General features: G+C 42.1%; 1 protein-coding gene across 3 annotated transcripts in view; it reads right to left on the reverse strand.

Annotated features, from left to right (window-relative positions):
- The window catches only part of UTRN (utrophin), a 4744936-nt gene that overhangs the window by 2339173 nt on the left and 2382283 nt on the right, over positions 1-23480 (reverse strand). For all 3 annotated transcript variants that reach the window (XM_044069601.1, XM_044069592.1, XM_044069610.1), the window contains one exon: positions 5596-5774. In XM_044069601.1, coding sequence (XP_043925536.1) covers positions 5596-5774 — 179 coding nt within the window. The remainder of the gene's footprint in view (positions 1-5595; positions 5775-23480) is intronic.

Consider the following 23480-nt stretch of genomic DNA (forward strand, 5'->3'; position numbering starts at 1 on the left):
CCTGTGGGTAGAATCCCAAAGCAAAGGTAAAGGGAGGTTGGCAAAATCATAAAGCATTGGGAGCTGCTAACATGCCCTGTCAAACTGCAGTGGCAAACCCAGCCCTAGATTTGGAATAAAGAGGGAGATGGTAATGTTTAGAAAAAGTGTGCACTGAACTCCAAGTAGCTGCCTCCAAAATATCTTTAGTAGCTACACCCCTTAAAAAGCAGTAGAAGTGGCAGTAGCCCTAGTGGAATGAGGTCTGATTCCAGCCGGAATCTCCTTACCATGATGAGAATAACAAAAAGCAATACAATGGCCAATCCACTTAGAAATAGTTTGTTTAGAAACAGGTTTCCCCCGAGAGCCCAAAGCAAAAGAAACAAACAACTGTTCAGACTGTCTGAACCCTTTAGTTCTGCTCAAATAATAACGCAACTGCCTGTGAATATCCAAAGAATGCAAAATTTTTTCCCCTTTATTTTGGGGTTCAGCATAAAATGTAGGCAAATGAATAGATTGGTTCAAGGCCACATTTGAAACAACTTTAGGCATAAAAGTAGGGTTAGTACGCAGGGATACCCTATCCTTATGAAAAATCAGGAAGGGTTCAACTGCCATTAGAGCTTGTAATTCAGATACCCTTCTAGCAGACGTAATGGCCAACAAAAAAGCAGTCTTCCAAGACAAAAACTTCAACTCAGATGTAGCTGCAGGTTTAAAAGGAGGTAAAGTGAGTTTTTCCAACACAAAATTGAGATCCCAGGAAGGAGTAGGAGCTCTAATGGGGTCTTATGTTCTTTGCCCCTCTAAGAAATTGCTTAAACAAAGGACAAGAGAATAAAGGTGGGTCACAGTCATAGTGAGCAGAAATGGCTGCAGCATGAACTTTTACAGAGGAGAAAGACAAACCTTTGTCTAGTAATTCTGTAAGATACTGAAGTGAAACATTCAAATTAGGTACTGAAACATCAAAGCTCTTTGCTTTGCTCCAAAGAAAAAATCTCCTCCATTTAGCAGCATAAACTTTCCTTGTACTAGGCTGTCTGGCCTCCAAAATAACCTTCAAAACTTGTTGAGGAAGCTGCGACCCTCCAGGTTCTAGAACAGAATATGCCAGGCTGTCAGATGCAGGGACTGTTTCCTGACATTGAGGAAATGACTGCCTGCCTGGGACAAAAGGTGTGGAATTGATGGCAAAGGCCAAGGAGGCTCCCGTACTAAACTCCTCAGCAGAGGGTACCAGTGCTGACGTGACCAATCTGGGGCTATTAGAATCATGGAGGGCTTGTCCTGTCTGACCTTCAAGAGCACCTTGGGAAGGAGAAGCAGAGGAGGAAAGGCATAGACGTGAAGATTGTTCCAACTGAATGATAGAGCATCCACTTTCCAAGCTTTTGGATGAAACATCTTTGTGCAAAACTTTGGCAGCTGGAAATTTAGTGGAGAAGCTAACAGATCTATGTCTGGAGTCCCCCAAATCACTGTCAACTGTCGAAATACATGAGGATCCAATTTCCACTCGTGGGGATCCACCAACTGTCTGCTCAAAACATCCGCTAAGGAGTTCTGTGCTCCTGGCAGAAACCTTGCCTGAAGAGTGAGGTGTAAACTGAGAGCAGTCTCCCACAAAATCATAGCTTGCCTGCAAAGAGTGTACGAATGGGTTCCCCCTTGCTTGTTGATGTACCACATGACAGTTGTGTTGTCTGTTTGAATCAACACTTGTCCTGGGTGAAGTAGATCCTTGAAAGCCATCAATGCAAATTGGACTGCTAACATCTCCTTCATGTTGATATGCAAATGTTGAAGTCTGGCAGGCCACGTGTCTTGAACCCATTTTCCATTGAGGTGTGCTCCCCAAGCCTTGTCTGAGGCATCTGTCGTCAAGATCTGACTCGCCTCTGGTCGGGTCACAGAGAGTCCCTTGTTTAGGTGACATTCCTGAGCCCACCACAAAAATTCCTTTTGAATGCAAGGCATTATCCGAATGACAGTGTCCAAATCGTGGCAGTGTTGAGTCCATACACTTTTTAGATACCATTGTAGCTTCCTCATATGCAGTTTGGCATTGGGAAGCACCAGAATGCAAGATGCCATGAACCTCAAGGCTTGAAGGACTGTCCTTGCAGTCAGCCTGGACCGTAGAGACAATTGTTGGAAGTAAAGGGTAAGATTTCTTTGTTTGTCCGGGGTCAAAAACGCCATCAGAGTGACTGTATTCAGTCTCACACCCAGAAAGCACATGTCCTGAGAGGGTACTAGACTGGACTTTATTTCGTTCACATAATACCCTAGGCACCTTAACACTGCCATAACATACTGTAGATGGTGAAGTAGCGTGTCTCTGTCTTGAGCAAGAATCAGGCAATCGTCCAAATAAGGATATATTTGTATTCCTCTTAACCTTAAGAAGGCTATCACCGGAGCCAGAACCTTTGTGAACACCCTGGGCGCAGTAGATAAGCCAAAGGGCAATGCAGAGAACTGATAATGTAAAGTCCCAGCCCGAAAATGCAGGAATCTCCTGCAGCTGGGCCTGATAGGAATATGAAGATAATCCTCTGAGATCCAGAGTTACCATCCAGTGATCTTTGCCCAGCAGAGGCAGAAGTTGTTGCAAAGTCAACATTTTGAATTTTGGAATGTCCAGGTATGTGTTGAGAATAGACAAATCCAGAATTGGCCTCCAAGTGTTTCCTTTCTTTGGTACAAGAAACAGGCGAGAATAAAATCCTAGGCCCACTTCTGATGGAGGGACCTGCTGGATAGCCCCCATTTGTAGAAGTAAAGAAATCTGTTTGAGAGCCTCCACCTTTTGCTGAGGAGGAACGTCTGGCATGCCTTTGAAAGGAGGCAATGTGTGGAAATAAAACTTGTAGCCTCGGTTGATAATGTCCAACACCCATTTGTCCTGGGTGACTAAAAGCCAATTTTGTCTGAAAAGTGCCAACTTTCCTCCCAGAGGAGCTGCCAGACAGGAAGGATCGGGCAGCTGAAGATGTAGGTCATTGGGACTGTTTACGAAAGGACTGGCCCCTGCCCTCACCGGTAGACTGTGCAGGGGAACTCCACGTCCTAGGCCTGAAAGAACCCTGTGCATGAGCTCTGCCCCTACCACGTCTAGAGCTGCCCCTAGACTGTAAATCAGAAGAAGGGTAAGCCCATCCCTTAGTAGGCCAATTTCTGCTAAACTTAGGGGGCTGCACCTGTAAAAAATCCTTAACAGTCTGCATAGACTTAGCTTTTTCTTCCATTTTCTTCAAGACTGACTCCACAGGAGAACCAAACAAAACTTCAGACTGAAGGGGAGCATCCAAAATTCGAGCTTTAACATGCTCTGACAAGTTCTGATCCTTAAGCCAGGCGTGCCTACAAATAACTGATCCAGTGGCAGCCACCCTGGAAGAAGCCTGTAAAGCATCAAAACCACACTGCAAAGAATGCTTACCCACCTGATCAGAGGCATGAACCAAATCCTGTAATTCCTTACACTCTATGCCCTCTGCTAAAGCATCTACCTTAGATTTCAACTGACTAAGGAGAAAATTCTGGTATTTCAGCATATGAAACTGGCAATTTAAAGCCCTCATTGCAAGAGTGGAAGAGGTATACACTTTTTTACCCCACCTATCCAAAGCTCTTGAATCTTTATCCATAGGAATTGGATTCTTTACAACAGAAGCCCTGACACCCTTAGGTCCCTGGCTAATAGTTTCTGGGTCAGCCCTTGGGCTCTTATACAAATATTTAAGAGCCTCTGGCACTCTGTAATACCTGTCTGGCTTAACCGGGGCAGGAGGCAAAGAGTCTGGATTAAGGGAAGCCTCCGAGAAAACATCCTGAACAACATCCAAAACAGGAGGTATAGCCAAGGGCCTATGCTGTGGTAAAAACAAAAATTCCCTAAGCCTCTTTCGGGAATCTGAGAAATCCTGACCTTCCCATTTAAAATGCTCCCTCATAGAATGCAGGGTTTCTGAAAAAGAAAAATCCTCTGGAGGGGAAGCAGAAAGACTAGAATCCTCTGCGTCTGAATCAGAATAAGGGGGAAAATCCTGAATGTCTTCAGCCGAAGACTCTGAGTAATCTGAAGAATGTTCCAAACCTTCCATCTCTGGCTCCACCCTAGGCCTCTTATCTGGAGGGGGCATAGAACCTCTGATCATGGTAATCAAATCTTCTGCCATTTTAAGCATGTGTTTTTTAGGCACAGAACCTGCAGAACCATGACTGACGCCAGAGGAAGACAAACCAGGCCTGACCTTGGAAGGTACCTTAGAGACAGAGGGAGAAGGCCTAACTACCTTATGTAAAGAAGGGAGTACAGCAACCTGAGAGGCCCCCTCAGCCTGACCCGACTCCTGAGAGGCCACATCTTGCAAAATTAAAGGCTCCCCCTGAGACTCAGCTGAAACCTCGGCTGGATCCACAGATTCCACCGTAGTTTCTAAAGAACCGGCGTCCGGAACGGACGACTCATCCTGCTTGGACTTTAACGATTTGTCCTTACGCTTCTTAGCGGTAGCGGGCGTCGGAGGATCCGACGGCATATTGTAATTACACCGCTTACCGAAGACAAGCCTAGCACAATCTAACCTACGTTTAATGGTGCGCTTATTAAATTTAGCACAAAAGCGACACCCGACTACGTCGTGCTCAGGCCCCAAGCAAGGAATACAGAGAGAGTGGTAATCCCTATGAGGTATCTGTTTCCCACAAGAAATACAATTATTCACTTTTTCTGACATCCGGAATTAACTGAGGCAAGAAAAGACAAAAATATTCCCCAACGGGGTACTTAGCCCAACTTGGTCTTCGGTCTGAAACTCAAAATACGAAAATTTCAGGACGCCGAACGGCACTTGCAAATGCTGCTTCTGCTTCAGACCATGCGGCAAGAAAGACTGAGGATATGATGTCGGTCATGCGCTTTAGTACCACGGCGTACTGACGTCAGATCTGAGCGACCATGACCGACGCCAGCCTAACACTTTGGTATTCGGGCCGACCGAGGACAGCGGACTACCCACAGGTTATGACTGCAGCAATGTGAGATGAAGAACATCTGGTTGTACTCTCTCCTCTGCAGCTCCTTCACAGGACTGAATAAATAGGCTAGTAAGTGACACTGAGAAACTACTGCCAGACACCCTGAACAGAATAAGAGGAAAACAGGGTGGGATGGGTTAAAACAAACTCAAATACCTTCAATATACTGCAATCCCTCTCTATGCTAAATATATATTTTAAACTACTTTATTATAGTATGTACTGTGTTGTTACTCTAAATATTTTTTGGACTACTTTATTATAGTTTTGTATTTTGTATTGTGTGTTATTAATAAAGTCTGCCACACTACTAAGTATAAAGTTGTACATTTGCATTGTATAGTCTATCATGTCTCTTCATGGAGCTTTTCTCCCCCGGCTCCACTGAAAATGGGCTCTTCTTGGCCCAGTGGATTATCCCGGTAAACAAATGCCAATAACTAACTAACTAAATAAATAAAAAGATATCAATCTGATTTTTACCAGCTGGTAAAAGCACAACAATTTTCCAAATTGACTTAATTGCTTGCATAACTACTGAATGTACACAGTTTCTATTACCCCTGCTGTTGTCTTTCCGTAACATCGGCAACAACTGCCTTCCACCGTTGGTTTATTGCACTCAGTTTCTCTTGCAGCAGATTTCCATCTGCAGTAGACAGCTGCTGGATGATGCCTTCTCCTGTCTGGTTCACGGCAAAGTATGTTGGGTGATGGTCACTGATCCCTTCCTCAAGCTCCTGTTTGGAAAGAATGCAGAGTCAAAATAGAAAATTAAGGAGTGATTTTTTTCTCATTTTCACGAAAAGACAGAATGCAGTGAAACAAAAGATAAGAATTAAACCATATGGCATACAGGAAGAAAAATACTTCCACAACTGGTTAAGCTATAGTTCTCAACTCTGTTGAAAGGTTTCCTTCTATAGTGCATATAATTATAAATATACTATTTTAGTGCAACTACATGCAAAATGCTTGTTCCTTAAAAGAATGCTACTAAATATTCTACAGTCTTTTTTTGTAATAACCTGGTGGTCTTTTCAACATAACACAGCATTTTTACTTTTATTTTTTAATCTAAGCTGACCATTATCCAAAAGTCTGGGGGGGGGGGGTTAATTCCTCTCTGCAGTTCTCAGCCTGGATATATTCTATCATCCATTCTCATGCTTAGGAGCATGTGGACTGCAGATAGCATATGCCATTGTATCACATTGCTGGGAGAGGACAGCATGCCTAGTATATATGTCCATCAGTTCAAAGCCACCAGACCAAGTGAGCATAACCAGCATGACATAAAAAATAACATACAAGGATTTATAAACATATACTCAAAGGATTTACACACAGACTTTACTACTGCTACTAGAAGGAAGGGTCATCTATCTACACAGAACAGCAATACAGTAATGACTGCCCACACACAGGACTCCTCTCTCACAAGTCACTTAATATGGTACAAAACTATCTTCCTATCTCATACCTGATGCAGACACCTCTGTAGTGTTGTTGACAACTAGAAAAAAAATCCATAGCAGCACAATTAAACTTCAGAGTTGTCTAACCTTTCAGCCTTTCTTCAGCTGTAAAGTCCAAAAATAGAGACAGTCTTACAAATTATCTAAGGAAGCACAAAGTTCAACAGCTAGAATCACTGTCCAAGCATTAGTACTTGATGCAGATCAGAAATTACAACCAACGTCCACCACATTAAAGTCCACAAAACACACATTTTTGACGTAAGCAAAATGGAAGTAGCCACGTCCCCAAATGAGCAGCCACTGACAGCAACATTTCCCAAATGGCAGACTGTTACCCGATGGAAAAGCCCACTAACATTCAGGAATCTAAGTTAAAAAGCTTTGCTTAGCTACTGCAAGCTATTCCCTTTCTGCAGCCCCCAAAAAAAAAACACAAAAAAACACACACACACACACATATATATATATATATATATATATATATACACATATACACACAAATATATATATATAGATAGAGAGAGAGAGATACATATTTATTTTTTATTGTATTTATTGACATTTGTTAACCAGGTTTGCCCAACTGGGCTTGTGGCCCATTGTCAATGGAGACCAGAGGAGAAAAGCTCCAGTAGTACATTTTAAACAAGTACAATTTTAAACAATATTGATATAATAGCAGTTACAGCAAAAAGATTCACATGTTGGGTGACATGCATAAAGTTAAAGTTGCATTAAAAAGAAGCTAAGTAACAATTTTACATTGATATAGTTCAATAGGTCAACAATAAAGCATTTTTGTTTGTATAAAATTATGCAAATGCATAGTAGACACATTGGAGAGAGAGTTGTAATGAGGTACTAAGTATGGTCCTTTTGAGGGTACATAAAGGGAAGGAAGACTAGGTAGGGTCAGGGCAAGGGCAGGTTCTGGAAATTAGAAAATAAGCTTTTAGTTCATTTTTAAAGTGTGAGGTGTGGGAGATTGAATGCAAGTCAAAGGGAAGTTTGTTCCAAGCATGGGCAAGGGAGTGTTTGTAGAGTAGTTTGCCTACTGATGTTTTTGGGTGGTAGATATCAAGTAACTGTTGGTTAGAAGTACAGAGGTTCTGGGATGGGATGTAGATGGGAACTAAGAAAGATAGAGATGGACAGAAGGAGGGTTTATAAAGAATAGAGTGTAGCATATGAAATTGATAAGATAGCAGAAATTATGGAAGTTCAAGCCATTGAAGAGAGTTTAAAGAAATGCAGTGGTGTGAGTTGTAGGGGGAGTTAGTAATGAATCTGGCTATTTTATGGTAAGTCTGTTGGAGTTTGTTTAGAGTGGAGGCCTGGATACTGGTAAGAACTGGGGCGGCGTATAAGAGGAAGGGGAGGAGGAGTGCCTGACCCAGGGTAAGTCTAGATTCAGGAGTTAGGAATGTTTTGTTCCGATATAGCAGACCTAGTTTCTGTTTTTTTTTTTTTGTTTTTTTTTTTATACACTGAAGTATGTGTAAGTTGAACTTTAGTTCGTCATTGATAATGACCCCTAGGAGTTTTGTGTGGGTGTCAGGTTGGACAGTTGTATTGTTAGAAGATGTAATAAAAAAGGAGGTTTTGTGATGAGAAAGAGAACGGGGAAGGAAAAGTAGGAGTTTGGTCTTTTTGGGATTTAGGATCAATAGGTTGTGAGAGAGCCAATGTTCAGTGGATAGTAGGGTCTGTTGGGTCATGGAGTGTAGTTCAGGAATGTTATTTGAGATGGACACAAGTGTGGAGTCATTGGCATACTGAATAAGGGAGGATTCTTTGCATGAAGTGTGTAAAGATCATTGGTGAAGATGTTAAACAAAAGGGGTCCCAAGATGGAGCCTTGGGGAACACCAGTGGAGATGGGAAGGAAAAGTGAGGAGGATGAGAGCCATTTGACAGATTGTTCTCTGCCAGATAAGGTAACTATTAAACCAGGCAAGTGCGGTGGGGGATAGGTGGAGATTTGAGAGTTTGGATAATAGTAGAGGATGAGAGACAGTACTGAAGGCTTTGGAGAGATCTAGGAAGAGACAGGAAATGAGTTTATTGTTGTCTAGGACCCTGCAATGATATGAGTAAAGGAGAGGAGGGCAGTGGTGGTGAGGACGAAATCCATGTTGGGTAGGGGTAAGTAAGTGGTGTGTGAGGAGGAGATGGAGAGGCTGTGAGCGAATACATTTTTCTAATATCTTGGAGAGGGGGGACAGAATGGCAATGGGTCAGTAGTTTGAGGGGTCAGTGGAGTTTTCACCTTTATGAAGAGGGATAGTGAAGAAAGATTTCCAAAGAGTGGGGACAGTTGATTCCAGAATAGATCGATTAATTAGTATAGATCTCGGATAGGCAATTGAGTCAGCAGCAAGTTTGAGGAATGTAGGAGATAGATTGTCAGTGGAAGGAAAGCAAGGTTTTAGCTTGAGTAGTAGAGATTTGATGTAAGTAATGGGAACTGGCTCAAAAGAAAACAAAGTTGTGTTAGTGGGACTAGGAGGGGTGGGTGTCAAAGTAGAGTTTGGCTTAGAAGTTACCAGATTTTGGATGGAAGAGATAAAGTGTTTATTCAAGAGGGTAGCTGTTTCCTGAGAGGAAGAGTTAGGGTATGGGGAGAGATTAGAGGGCTTTCCAAGACAGAAGATGTTGTTGAGAGTTGACCAAAATTTTTGAGGATTGGATTTGTTAAGCTGAGCAGAGCTATAGTATAACTTTTTGTCATTAGTTGTATGTTTTTTTGCAAGGTTCCTCAGTTGCCTGTACTTTTGAAGAAAATGTGGTTGTTTAGTTTTAGTCCAGGTTTTTCAAGCACAATCTCTGTTTCATAAGGGACCTAGTCTCTTTGGAGAGCCAGGGAGCATGATTTGATTTTACTCTGATCTTCCTATAGGGAGCTAAGGAGTTTAGAGTATTCATGAAGATGCTATTGAAAGTGCTTACAGCATCGTTTAGGGGGAGGTGTTTTAGGATGGACCAATCTATGTTGTGGAGAATGGAATTAAATTGGGATGAATTGAAAGTCGATAGTTTGACAGTCTTTGATAAGGTGGGGTTTAAGAATATGTGAGTAGTGTCTTAAGATGGTGGTAGGGAGATGATCACTGAGGGAGTCAGGTAAGGTGGTGGGATTGGTAAGGATCCAGTCTATGATGGAGCTGGAAGTGAAATTTTTATGGAAGCGAGTGGGAGATGTTATAAGTTGGTGAAAGCAGTGTAGGTGGATACCAAGTTGGGGGGAGTCAGTTGTGAGTTTGGACCAATCAATGTTGACATCACCAAGGATAAGTGTCTCATATGGTATGCTGTGGGAGAACCAGGATAGGATGTTTTCAAGAATGGGCAGATTGTTACCAGGAGGAAAGTAGATAGAGACAACTGCAAGTTTTTTGTGGGGATTCAGATGGCAGTTAAGGATGATGATTTCAGCTGGGAGGAAGTCAGGAATTGAGGAAGGGTATGGTGAGAGGTTAAGGTTGAGTAGAGGATGGCCACGCCACCACCTTTTTTTAACATGTCTATCAGATCAGAAAATATGATAACCTGGTGGGAGTATTTCACTATTTGAGATTTGTGGCTTGAGCCAGGTTTCAGATAGGGAGAGGATGTGAGGGGTATTGAGAGCTATCCATGAGTGCAACTCAGTGACTATTTGCTAGACTCCGAATATTCAATGAGTAAATAGTTAAGTATTTGGATGGAGATGACTGTTGTGACTGATGTTGGTGACTGTTAGAGGAGTAAGATGGGGGCAGTGTAGAGGTAGTTTTGGGGAGGGAAGAGGGGCCAGAGTTGGAATGAATATCTCCAGAACAAAGTAGGTTTTTAGTGAGGAGAGTGTGCGTAGTAGATGCTAGATGGAGTTTGTATAGTTTTGACTTAGCTTTGTGGGAAGGTTTAAACACCTGTATTATGGATAGTTTATACAGACTTGAGGTAGAGGAAGTAGAGATTAGGGGAGATAGTAAAAGATGAAGTAGTTGGATACAAGTTGTATGAGTGAGAAGTTGGTGAACATAGGAGTGGGTCAAGAGAGATTGGAGTGGTAAGAGGTGGAGATAGAGAGAATAAGGAGTAGTGTAGAAGACATTAGAAAATAATACATGTTGGAATAAAATATGGTCAGATACAGTAGGTAGAGACAGTGGTATAAAGGAACTGGTGTTGACAAGATTGACAGATTAGTAAGGTGGTTGTGGCAATACACATGAAGTGGAATTGTAGTGACTAGTGGGATAGGAAAGGGAGGGACAGTTAGGTATAAAGGTATTTGTAATGGGGTGAGTGGGAATGGGGGTAGGGTAGGGGAGCGAAGTGAGCCAGAGCGTAGCGAGGGCGAACGAAGAGGGGCTAGCACCCTGGTCAAGATGAAGTCATAGCAACAATCAGAAAAAGATGGTGAAAAAACTAGCTTGAGAGACAAGGATATAACGTTTCTAAAGGTATAGTCACCAGAAATAAAATAAAAAAATAAAATATGAGCAGAAGTAAGCTTACAAATGGATAATAGCCTCAAGCTACACAAGCAGATTTACTTGAAGCAAACCCAGTGCTGTATGGTTAAAATAAGCTACAATAGAGAGGGGCTTTGGAGGGGGAGAGAGAGGTATTACTAGCAGCTAAAAGCAGGGCAAAAAAAACATTAATATGCAAGTCTGAAGACAGTAAAATAGGGCAGATGCACTAGGAAAGGCAGTTATGAGTGAGGCAAGAAATGAATTCAGAGAAGGGTAAATAACAGAACAAGAGAATATACACAGAAAGAGTATGAGGATAGTGGATAACCAAAGAGAAAGTATAGGAGCTGATGGTGTGTGCTTTTTGTGGCGACCAGCAAAAAAAACACACTGTAAATTCTTGTTGTGCTTATAAAGTCTAACATTAATTAAAGCATTAGCTTATGCAGTAGTTATTTACTGGGACACATACTTCAGTGGTATTATTTAAGCTTAAAATGGTGGCTTCCGGACCGATGGCTAGAGTAGCAGGGTATCCTGTTAAGGTCCTCAAACCTGTGTTGCCTGTACTGTAACCAGGAGAAAACCGCAAGGAAAAGTCCACTAGGGTTCAGTGTGTAAAATAGTGGCTTCCACACCGATGGCTATATATACATATATATACATACACAAATATACATATATACATATACATATATATATATATATATATATATATATATATATATATATATATATATACATATACATATATATATATATATATATACACACACAAATATACATATATACATATATGCATATATATATATATATATATATATATATATATATATAAATATACATACACACATTATATATATATATATATATATATATATCAATCAATCTCATCTTCTTCCGGCTGTTCCCATTAGGGGTCGCCACAGCGGATCACCTGTTTCCATTTCTTCCTGTCCTCTGCATCTTGCTCTGTCACACCAACCACCTGCATGTCCTCTCTCACTACATCCATAAACCTTATCTTAGGCCTTCCTCTTTTCCTGTTACCTGGTAGCTTCATCCTTAGCATCTTTTCCCCAATAGACTCCGCATCCCTTCTCAGCACATGTCCAAACCAATGTAATCTGGCCTCTCTGGCTTTGTCTCCAAACCTTCCAACCTGGGCTGACCCTCTAATATACGTATTCCTAATCCTGTCCACCCTCGGCACACCCACTGCAAATCTTAACATCTTTAACTCTGCCACATCCAGCTCAAATTCCTGCCGTTTTGTCAATGCCACTGTCTCCAACCCATATAACATAGCTGGTCTCACTACCCTCTTGTAGACCTTCCCCTTTCACTCTTACAGGTACTCGTCTATTACAAATCACTCCCGACACTTTTTCTCCACCCACTCCATTCTGCCTGTACTCTCTTCTTCACCTCTCTTCCACACTCACCGTTACTCTGAACTATTGACCCCAAGTATTTAAACTCATCCACCTTTGCCACCTCTACTCCTTGCATCCTCACCATTCCTCTTATCCTCCCTCTCATTCACACACATATATTCTGTCTTAGTCCTGCGGACCTTCATTCCTCTTCTCTCTAGAGCATATCTCCATCTCTCCAGGGTCTCCTCCACCTGTTCCCTACTCTCACTACAGATCACAATGTCATCTGCAAACATCATAGTCCGTGGGTACTCCTGTCTGATCTCGTCTGTCAACCTGTCACATTACCCTCGTACATATCCTGTACTACTCTTACATACTTCTCTGACACTCCTGACTTACTCATACAATACCACAACTCCTTTCTAGGCACCCTGTCATATGCTTTCTCCAAGTCTACAAAAACACAATGCAACTCCTTCTGACATTCTCTGTACTTCTCCATCAACACTCTCAGAGCAAACATCACATCTGTAGTGGTCTTTCCCGGCATGAAACCATACTGCTGTTCACTAATCATCACATCCCTTCTTAACCTAGCTTCCACTACTCTTTCCTATAACTTCATGCTGTGACTGATCAATTTAATCCCTCTGTAGTTACTACAGCTCTGGACATCACCCTTATTCTTAAAAATCGGTACCAAAACACTTTCTCCATTCCTCAGGCATCCTCTCACTTTCCAAGATTGCATTAAACAATCTGGTTAAAAACTCTACTGCCATTTCACCTAAACACATCCATGCTTCCACAGGTATGTCATCTGGGCCAACAGCCTTTCCATTCTTCATTCTCTTCATAACTATCCTTACTTCCTCCTTGCTAATCCATTGTACTTCATGATTCACTATCCCTACATCATCCAACCTTCTCTCCCTCTCATTCTCTTCATTCATCAAACCCTCAAAGTAATCTTTCCATCTCCTCAACACATTCTCCTCGCTTGTGAGTATGTTTCCCTCATTATCCTTTATTACATTTACCTGCTGCACATCTTTCCTAGCTCGGTCCCTCTGCCTAGCCAATTGGTACAGGTCCTTTTCTCCCTCCTTAGTGCCCAACTCTTCATATGCCTTATCCTTAGCCACCTCTCTCTTTGCCATGCACCTCATCTCCTTATACTCCTGTCTACTTTCTTCATCTCTCTGACAATCCCACTTCTTCTTTACCAACCTCTTTGCCTGTATACTCTTCTATACTTCCTCATTCCACCACCATGTCTCCTTGTCGTCCTTCCTCTGTCCCGATGGGATACCAAGCACCTTTCTAGCAGTCTCCCTTACTAGTTCTGCTGTAGTTACCCAGCTATTTGGTAACTCTTCACTGCCACCCAGTGCCTATCTTAACTCATCCCTGAACTCCACCTCACAATTACCCTTTTTCAATTTCCACCATTTGATCCTTGGTGCTGCCCTCACACTCCTCCTCCTCTTCTTGATCACCAACATCATCCTACAAACCACCATCCTATGCTGCCTAACTACACTTTCTCCGGCCACCACTTTACAGTCTCCAATCTCCTTCAAACTGGCCCTCCTACATACAATATAATCCACCTGTGTGCATCTTTTCCACTCTTGAATGTCACCCTATGCTCCTCCCTCTTGTTAAAATACGTATTCACCACAGCCATATCCATCCTTTTTCCAAAATCCACTACCATCTGACCTTCTGCATTCATATATATACACGCACACATACATTTTATATATATATATATATATATATATATATATATATATATATATATGTGTGAAAAGTTTTTCCATTTTTCTGGAGCTCATGCACTATTCAGTAAAACTCAGCTGGTACTATACCTTCCATGCTGTGAAGGTTTCCCTCTCATTTCTACTTCTAGAACACAACAGGGAGAATGGTCCTGTTTAAGAAAAAGTCTGACTCCATTTCCATGGCCTAAGCAATATTGAGCCCTTATGAAAGATTCACAATCTTCTGTGCAGAAGCAATGGGAACCAAGAAAAAAAATCTTCAAAAAGAAATGTCACAGCAGGTTCAAAATGAGAAGAGTCAGCCATGAAATTAAATTTTCCAAGCAGAAGAGGTGTTGGCTCCACTTAAAGAGTTGTTTAAGCACAGGATATCGTCAACAGTCATGCCCTTTACAAGGTCACAAGCACAACCATGAAATAAGTGACATGCAAATCATCCCTGTATCTGAGATGAGCAAAACAACCTGCAAACTGAACAAATGAAGTGGGCCAGAAGATACCTCTCTGTCCAGCTGGAGAACTTCTCACATTTAGAAGATGATGTCTGATGAGCTGAGAACACTCTGGTAGTTTTGAATGCCTCTAATATGCCTAATAAAAGGTTAGGCAGGAGCAAGAGATCTAAACAGTCACTCCCAAAGTGGAGCTGACTACTTTCAATATAGAGAGACTGTACTGGCTCGGAACAGAACAATTTCTATGATGCCAGAGAACAGTAACATAAAATAACACTTTTCTTTATCAGCAAGGGCCAACAAGTAAAACCGTTGGTCTCCGTTCCCTGAATTCTGCAAAAAAGTATGGAATCAATGGGAAAGCAGGAAGCCATAAAGCTATCTTATCTGCTAGATAAAACAGAATGTGTTCAGCACAAATTAATCCTTGGGCTACTGACCCAAATGGAAGATAAGGAAGAATGCATTCATCAAAAGAGTAAGGAAGTCAGCCTCCACCGCCTCCCACAAGATTACCACCAGACGAGACTCTTGAATATTCAGCTCCATGAAAGAACTGGAAGTGCAGCTCGCAGTACTTGTCACCAACACATTCACTTTTCCCCACTCCCAGGATGTTAATGGCAGTAACAGTGATTTTGCCAGCTATGGCCCAATAACAGCCATAAAATTATATGCAAAAAAGGGTAGAAATGCATGCCACCTTACTTATGTGTACAACACAGAATGGCTGATGGGTTCAGCTCAATCTTCAGATAATTTAAGACAAGTAACTCCCAGACTTCAAGAAGGATTTTATACAGCCCCTTTTCTGGGGTACCTACCTTCCCTGGACTACAAAGGAGTAAAAGTAGGCTCGCCACAGTGCTAGCAAAGCATCTTTCATCATGAACTACGCTATGTTCAGTGCACAACAGGATGACACACACACTGAAATGGAGGGGATAAGGCCAGCCACCAAATCCATGAACAACTAGTCACTCAGAAAGTAACAGTAGACTGCAAACCTGAATCCTCTAGTGAGCAGAAGTCACTATAGCTGCCATCAAAGGCTCGCAAAACTGGTCAAGGCCTGCTTCATTTTCTGGAGGCCCTCAACCACAAGTCACTGAAGGCCTGTTTTTGTTTTATTCTTTTTATTGCCCAACATTTGCTATCAAGTCAGTGACCAAACACTCTTTCTCTACTTTATCAACCACCAGGGTGCCAGCTAGCCACTCTGGCCATCATCCACGTAGCCACGATGGATTTTAAATTTTATGGTTATGACCCATTCTCAATGGCGAAGGTGCATGCCTGCAGATGCAAGGGCTTATACCAATATGCACTCCATGAAGGCTGCAGTACAGACTGGCCTGACAGAGCCAAACACAAGTTCATGGCCCATATGCTGCATGCTGTGCACCACTGTCTACAATGGGTGCCATTACTGTATCAGGCTGGGGTGAGACACCCCCTCCCTCCTTCCCCACAAGGGGCAGTCAGCATATGCCACTCTCCCTCACCCCTCTTATTAGATCCTCCAGCATCAAGAGCACGACAGGATCCAGAGTCATTTGGGTCATATTGAAGGTGCTATCTTTCTATACCACACAGCCAAACTGCAGTGCCCATATTATTTATTTATTGAATCTGTTGGGCAGGAAGGTCTGGCCAGCACAGGTCTATTTTCAGTAAAGTCCCTAACAGAAGAGCTTCAGTGTAAGCTTTTTTTTTTTTTTTTTGGGGGGGGGGGTTGTTCCAAGTGCCTGCCAGCCATCAGATCCTCTCTTGGTCAAGTCAACTGGTCCAATCCTGCCCCATACACAGGAGTGATCACTGAATGACAGGGGTAGTCATCTCTAATTCTCAAACAAACTGATGTGGTATGTGAAAGATGTATTTACACAATGTCACTGAAGGCAAAGCTCTCACATACAAGTACTCCTAATGTCAATCAGGTTGTTAGTATTACACATGCTGCACTCATCACACACAATTTAAAGCAGACATATAGACCCACATATGCTGAGGCACTTAAATGTAACCTCCCAAAACCACAAAGACTTCCTTGACAAAGTAAACATAACAAATACCTTCAGCAGCCCCACATGCATTCTTTCAAAACACCACCTACATCAACACAAAGCCACATATCATGAAGCCTCTACTTCTAAGCCCATAAGGCAAAGCCACCACACAATCCAACGTTCTGGTCATTGGAAACTCCATCGTGAGATACACTGATGTCCTCTCACAATGCTGAGAAAGTCACGGTCAGTTGCTTATCAGGTGCTAGGATCTGCCATATTACACATGCACTCGGGTCACTGGACCACAGGTACCAGTATGACTCAGTCATAGTGCATGTGGGAGCAAATGACCCAAAATGTACCTCCCTAGATTACATGAAGAAAGATGATATGGAGGTCTCAGACTGTCTGTCATACTGGTACAAGCTTAGAACTGAGCAGCATTTTACCTTCTCCAAGGATGATGCCACAATACGAACAAAAGATGACGGACTTCAATAATTGACTTAGTTTCTGGTGTCATTCTAAGGGGATGCAATAGTCAGCATGGAAGGAGATGGTCAACAGAACACGCTGCTTTGCCAGGGATGGTCTGCACCTCTCCCCTCTAGGCTTTCGAATATTAGCTAAAACATAGTGCTTTTTGGCAATGTCAAAGTACTTCTGACATAGCAAATCAAAATCAATAAAATCTAAAGGTATTACTACTCAGTGCTAGGAGTCTAAACAAAAAGACTCCGCTGCCTAGAAGCTCTCTTCACCCTACAGAAATGTGGATGTGTGTACAGTCACTAAGACATGATTTATAGCCACGGAGAGAACACCAACAGTGCAAGGTTATAATGCCTTCCACAGATTTAGACCAGCTGCTACACAGACATGGACTAAAGGTGGAGGTGTCTCGAGTTACATCAAAAATAAATATACCTCAAGGCTGGTCAATCAGGACAATGCACTTGACCTGTTCCATGTTCAAATCACCATAGGCAAAATCCAATACCACTTCTTGAAAGCTATAGTTCCCCCTCTATGAACCCGGAAACCCATACCATGTATTTAAACCTATTGGAAACACTCACCATCCAACCCAATACCATATTCATGGGCGACTTTAATTACCCCACTACTAAATGGGAATCCCATATGACCCCACACATTCAGGCACAGAGGTTTCAGGATTTTGGAAAAACAAACTCTCTGTACCAAACTGTTAATACATCAATCAGGGGCACAATCATATTGGATCCGGTCCTCACTAATATGGGAGTGTGTTGCACACCCCCCTCCTGTAATGTCTTCCCTGTTAAGGTCAGACCATAAAATGGTCTCATTTGAAGTAAAAATAAAACGTGGACACCCAGCTAAACTTGGAATATTCAGGAACTACTCCAAAGCTAATGTCTTGCTATTAAGTGATAACCTGGCAACATTTCAAGACCCCTTAAACCCTGAGAACACTGTTGCCTATGCAGAACTGTTCACAGAAACACTGCACAAGCATGTTAATTGCTGCATAGAGGCAGTTGAAGCCACCAGAAAAAAGTACAGAACTCATTCAAAAAACAAGTCACCCTGGTGGAATCACAAAATCAATTGGCTGTACAACAGAAGGAAGAAAAACATGGCAAAAATTAGGAGGTGCAGTACCCAGAAGGATAAAAAGCACGCTCATTAACCTAAAAATAACTGAGGACAAACAAAGTCTACCAAAGCCAAATCTGAAGTAAACTTGGGCTCCAAGGCCAAGGGCAGCCACAAGGCATTGTTTAGTTATATCAGCAACTTCAAAGGCAATACACAATTACATGCAGAGCTCATTGTAAAAAGGAGCCACCTATACTGAACCAGAAAATACAGCATACCTACTGGCTGATAAATTCATTTCCAAATTTACCCCTCTCCCTCTCAACCTTCCCTCAGGAAATACCATCAAATTTAACTCCCCCTGCTACCACTAGGGAACAGTTCCTTAATGCGCTCTCTAAAGCCAAGAACACTGCATCAATGGGCCCAGACAATAACCCATGAAGCCTTCTAAATAACATGAACAATGACCTATCAGGCTCTCTGTAATTGCTATTTAACTGTAGCCTCCAAACAGGCTTTGTGTCTCATGAAGAGGGAAAAGCAACAGTCATCCATCTGCACAAAGGTGGGCCATCTACAGACCCATATGTCTCACTAGCCTTATATGTAAAACCATGGAAAGAGTTATGGAAACAATCAATAGTGATATAGTAATCCTCCAGACACTGAACGTAACCCAGTTTGATTTCATCAAGGGCAGGCTATTGTCTACTCACCCTGGTGGACTTCTTTGAGAAGGTCACCAAAGCAATGGGCGAGGGCAAAATGGTTCACACTGCCTACCTTGACCTGGCCAAGGCATTTGACAATACTCCACTCAGGCATTGATGACAGACTCAAAAGGTGAGGCGCAAACTCGTATGTCACCTGGTGGACAGCCAACTGGCTCACAAACAGGACCCAGATGTTAGAATGGGGAGCCCACCTCTACAAAGAGGCCAGTTACAAAGAGGCCAGTCACAAATGAAGTCCCTCAGGGATAGGTCCTTGAACCACTCCTTTTTGGCATTTATTTCTCTTAAGTCAAGGCCAATGTCAATGGTCACTGGCTGACAATTTGCCAAGGACTGCAAATTAGGAGCCATCATTGAATCCCACACTGATAACTGTTCTCCACGAAGGGCTGACACAGACAAACAACTGGTGTCAGAGCCATGGACTAAAATGCCAAGAAATGCACAATAGTGTATTCTTTGTGAAGTCATACAGCCCTGGTAATCATATTGACAACAACCCTGTTAAGAGTTGACCCCAACAGTCAGGCACTTAGGGGCACACACAGACAGTAATCTAGCCTTTGGCCATCACATATCTACAGTAGTGAGGAAATTATTCTATGTTGGACAACTTATAAACAAAGATATGGCATCTAAGTGGAAGGAAGTCATTGTTCCACTGTATTCGGCATTCATCAGACCTACCATTGCGTACAATGGCCCCTTTGGTATGTACCTAACCAGGCATATCCAATAATTGGAACATCCACACAGGTTCCTCACTAAAAGGATACAGGGCATAAGTAAAATGTCCTATGCAGACTGCCTCAAGGCCCTATCCCTGTATTCCATCTCTAACAGGCTTTTGAAGGGAGATCTATGCCCGGCATACAGGGTATTGTTAGACCCCACTCTGATGGACCTCCTGCATATACACAAAATAAACAGCACCAGAATTACCCTTTCTAAAGCCTTAAACTTTGTCTGCGATACAAACAGGACCTGTTGGAGACAGGTATGTATCCCACAGACTGCCCCATATTTGGAACTGGCTTCTCATCCATGCAAAGCAGAGTTCTTCCCCAACCCAATTTAAGTGCAACTTGGACAACTGAATGGGGAATAGGAAATTCATCCCTGGTTTGGCACCTACATCTCTAATGGACAAAGGCAACTACTAAATGGTTCATCTCCCAGGCCCCTGCTTACACTTATCAAGGGTATCAGAACTTGTCACAGATTTGGGATGCATAGCTAGGCTTAAAAAGGCCTTTGTGGTCATTAGCCTAGCAAACACTATGAACCTATAATATAGGCAATCATCAGGGGTTATTTTTTCTGAATATGACAGTGCACACCTAATAAAATGTTCAGGACTGAGAGAGATGGCAGTTATGGCATATGACAACTTTCAGGAAAGCCTACCCCCCACCCCCTCCCCACCTCTGAACAAGTCATAGTCAAGGCTTTCTTTCTCTATATCACTGAAGTTAGCAGCAAGAGCAAGGGCAATACAGACTACAATAACAAACATATGCTCTTTAACTCTTACTGTATCTGACATAAATGATGTAAAGACAGCACATGTTAAAACAGCAAACAAATTACTGTGCACATATGAAAACTGCAGTGTACATCATCATAAAGTACATGTGTGAGGTACTCACCAGAAGCAAAGATGTCTAACTAATACAATCACTGATGCAATGCATTCACAGAATATGGGAATTAACTACAGGTGAATGCTTCCCTACTGGCAAGACTTCAAAAGCAGTCAGTTGCCCCAGAATGATGTAAGACGTAGGTCAGTTAGGACTGGTCTATAAATGGAAAGTAATGCATGCCATTTTCTGTTCTTTTGGGAGCAAGAGGTCACCACTAAATGTGCCTAGATCTCTCACCTAAACACTGATGGGGTCAACACAGGAACCCAGGCATAACAGGTACCTAATGTAATAAATCTGGGTTAAAAATCAGACTTCAAAGGCTCCAGGTCTGCAACCTTTCTACCATTACACCATTATTTTAAGTGTCAAAAGCACTCATTCTACTGTCAAACAAAATTACTGAAGTGTTTATCTGCAAAATGTTGCTAAAAGATCTGTCCTGCTGGTACAGCTTAACCAAAAACCTGCCTTATCCCCAGAGAAAGATAAAGGAGAAACGTAACAGAAAAGATTGGTGGAAAGATTCACTGCAGCAATGATTGTATTAAATCAAACATATACAGCTATGGTGAGTGCACCCACACAACAGACTACACCCATCAGAAACATCCCTGCTAAAGCACATATGAGATGAAACCTTTTATGGGAACACAGGCTGGCAAAGCCACGCAAACATTCCTGGTGAATGTGCTATATGCTTTACTCCCTTCTTTCATGAAGTGACAGCACTGCAATGGACTGATCCTCCTCTGTCCTGATGGGTCAACAGGCATTAGCAACTCACTCTTGCCTCCCCTGATGCTTTCCCAGGCTCATGGCCTGCTAGCAGTCTCCATGTAAACTAGGTCTTTATCCATCGAATATGTGCATCGCCACCAACTGGAACTGACTGATCTTTGATTTACTCCATCAGGTGAAACTAGGTTAAGGTGTATGACGTGATGGCACATATACTTCCAAATAGTTGAGATACATGCTCTTTCTTACTGTGATGGCCAACTATCCAAGCAGGGGTGATAATCATTTGGATGAAGTAAAAAATACAACAGAGAAGAAAGGAAGCAGGTGGTAGCAAAGGTGCTCCAGCCAGTGCTTAAGTCTCATACTATAAGCATTTAGATTTGCTATTACTCTCAAGCCAAGAAGCTGTATTTATGATGACAGTATCAGGGGTAAAAATGCTGCTGATGCTAATGGATTTCAACTTTAATTCAGCAAAGTGACTACAGAGTCCCTGGCAGGAGTTTCAGTGGGTGGAGATAGTAGACACAGCTGAGGACACTGTTTTTGTATACTACAACAGCACTTCCTGCTTCTCTGTGGGTTCTGGCACAGCACAAGGAGATTACATCATGGGGCAGGAATTCATGTAGGGAATAAAGACATGTTAATTACTTTGTGTGTCCGGACCATAAAGTGATATCCAGCTGTGTAAACCACAGACTTTAATGTGATGGCTTCTGCCACCTGCGTGCACATCTGAGTACTTCAGTATAGAGCAAGTTATAATACAATGTCCAGAGAGACAGATGGTGGCAATTGCAGGTTCACAGTTAGGACATAAATATTTTCTAATAACAGAGGACTGCAGTGACTGAGTGAGATCCTGAATAATACAGTAGTTGAAGGGCAGTGGCTAGCCCCAGGCTAATCCCCTAGAACTGAGCAGCCATGATAGTCTACCTTCACAAATCTTAAAGGGAGAGGAGCCTCAGTCAAGCCATCTTCCACAAGAAAACACGACAGCCTGATGCCCTTTATGACTTCATCCAGCTGATTATCTGTAGCCAATGGGCACAAGGAAATTAAGTCTGTTCTGGACAGGAGAGTTGTCTGTTGCACAACACACACACACACTCACACATTATATAAATGCAATCAAGCTGGCCCTGAGTATGCCTGCTGTAATGGAATTAAATACAGAAAACAAACTACTCTTCTGTCTACTAAAATGGGACTGCACATGTTTACTTTGCTAAACTGTTGCATCAAAGGCCAGTATGTGACCTGTGATGCATTAACCACATTTGACACTGCGGACCTTTACTCAAATATTTTAAGCGGCTTTTTCAATAGATGTGAATGTTAGTCACAGAAATATAGGAGATTAGCATGCAAAGACTATAAAATGTGCTTGGTGTTAATTACAATAATCATTGTTGTAAATGTGTTATTGCACGTATTAAAAACAGTAAAGACAAGCAGTTGATGTTCACCAGTGGAGATTTCAGACCTGACAAATACTGGAAAGCCTTTCATCAATATGAATACCATTATAAACATGCATTTCCTCATTTTATTAATACAATAGCATGTGATGGCAAATAATCTACGAGAACATATATATAACAGACAGTAAACAAGTCGCATACAGTGCATTTGTAACATACTTTTGTAGCAAGTACTTGGATTTGCGTACCACCCACTTTCAACATTAAATGACTGTTTTAAATATGCTTCAGTTACTGAAACTGATTAGAAGTTATTCAAGACAATAGCAAGTGACAGATATAATATATGTAAAATTTAAGTTAAACAATATCAGGTAAGAGACAATTTTATATCACCTGGAATGCGTCTGTACATGAACGCTTTCAATTATGCAGTTATGACTAGAGTGTCTAACATAGTTGCTGCTCAAATGCAAGGTTTAATTACTGTTCCAGCCTGCCAATAAACATGGATAAATACTCGGTTTAAAAGTGGTGCTTCCATTAATTGAAAAAGGAAACAGTACCAGACTATAGTTATCCTGGTGGCTGGTGGGGTACAGTGGCTTACCTAGGTTAAGTGACTCCCAGTACCATTCCCCAGTCTGGCACCCTTCATCTTTAAGATGAGGATAAAAAAAATTTAATAAGCAGCTTCTCTTGCTACAGTTAAAACACAAAGCGCT

Source organism: Protopterus annectens, chromosome 1.part0 (genome assembly GCF_019279795.1).
Source record: "Protopterus annectens isolate FY-2018-M chromosome 1.part0, PAN1.0, whole genome shotgun sequence".
NCBI lineage: Eukaryota > Metazoa > Chordata > Ceratodontiformes > Protopteridae > Protopterus > Protopterus annectens.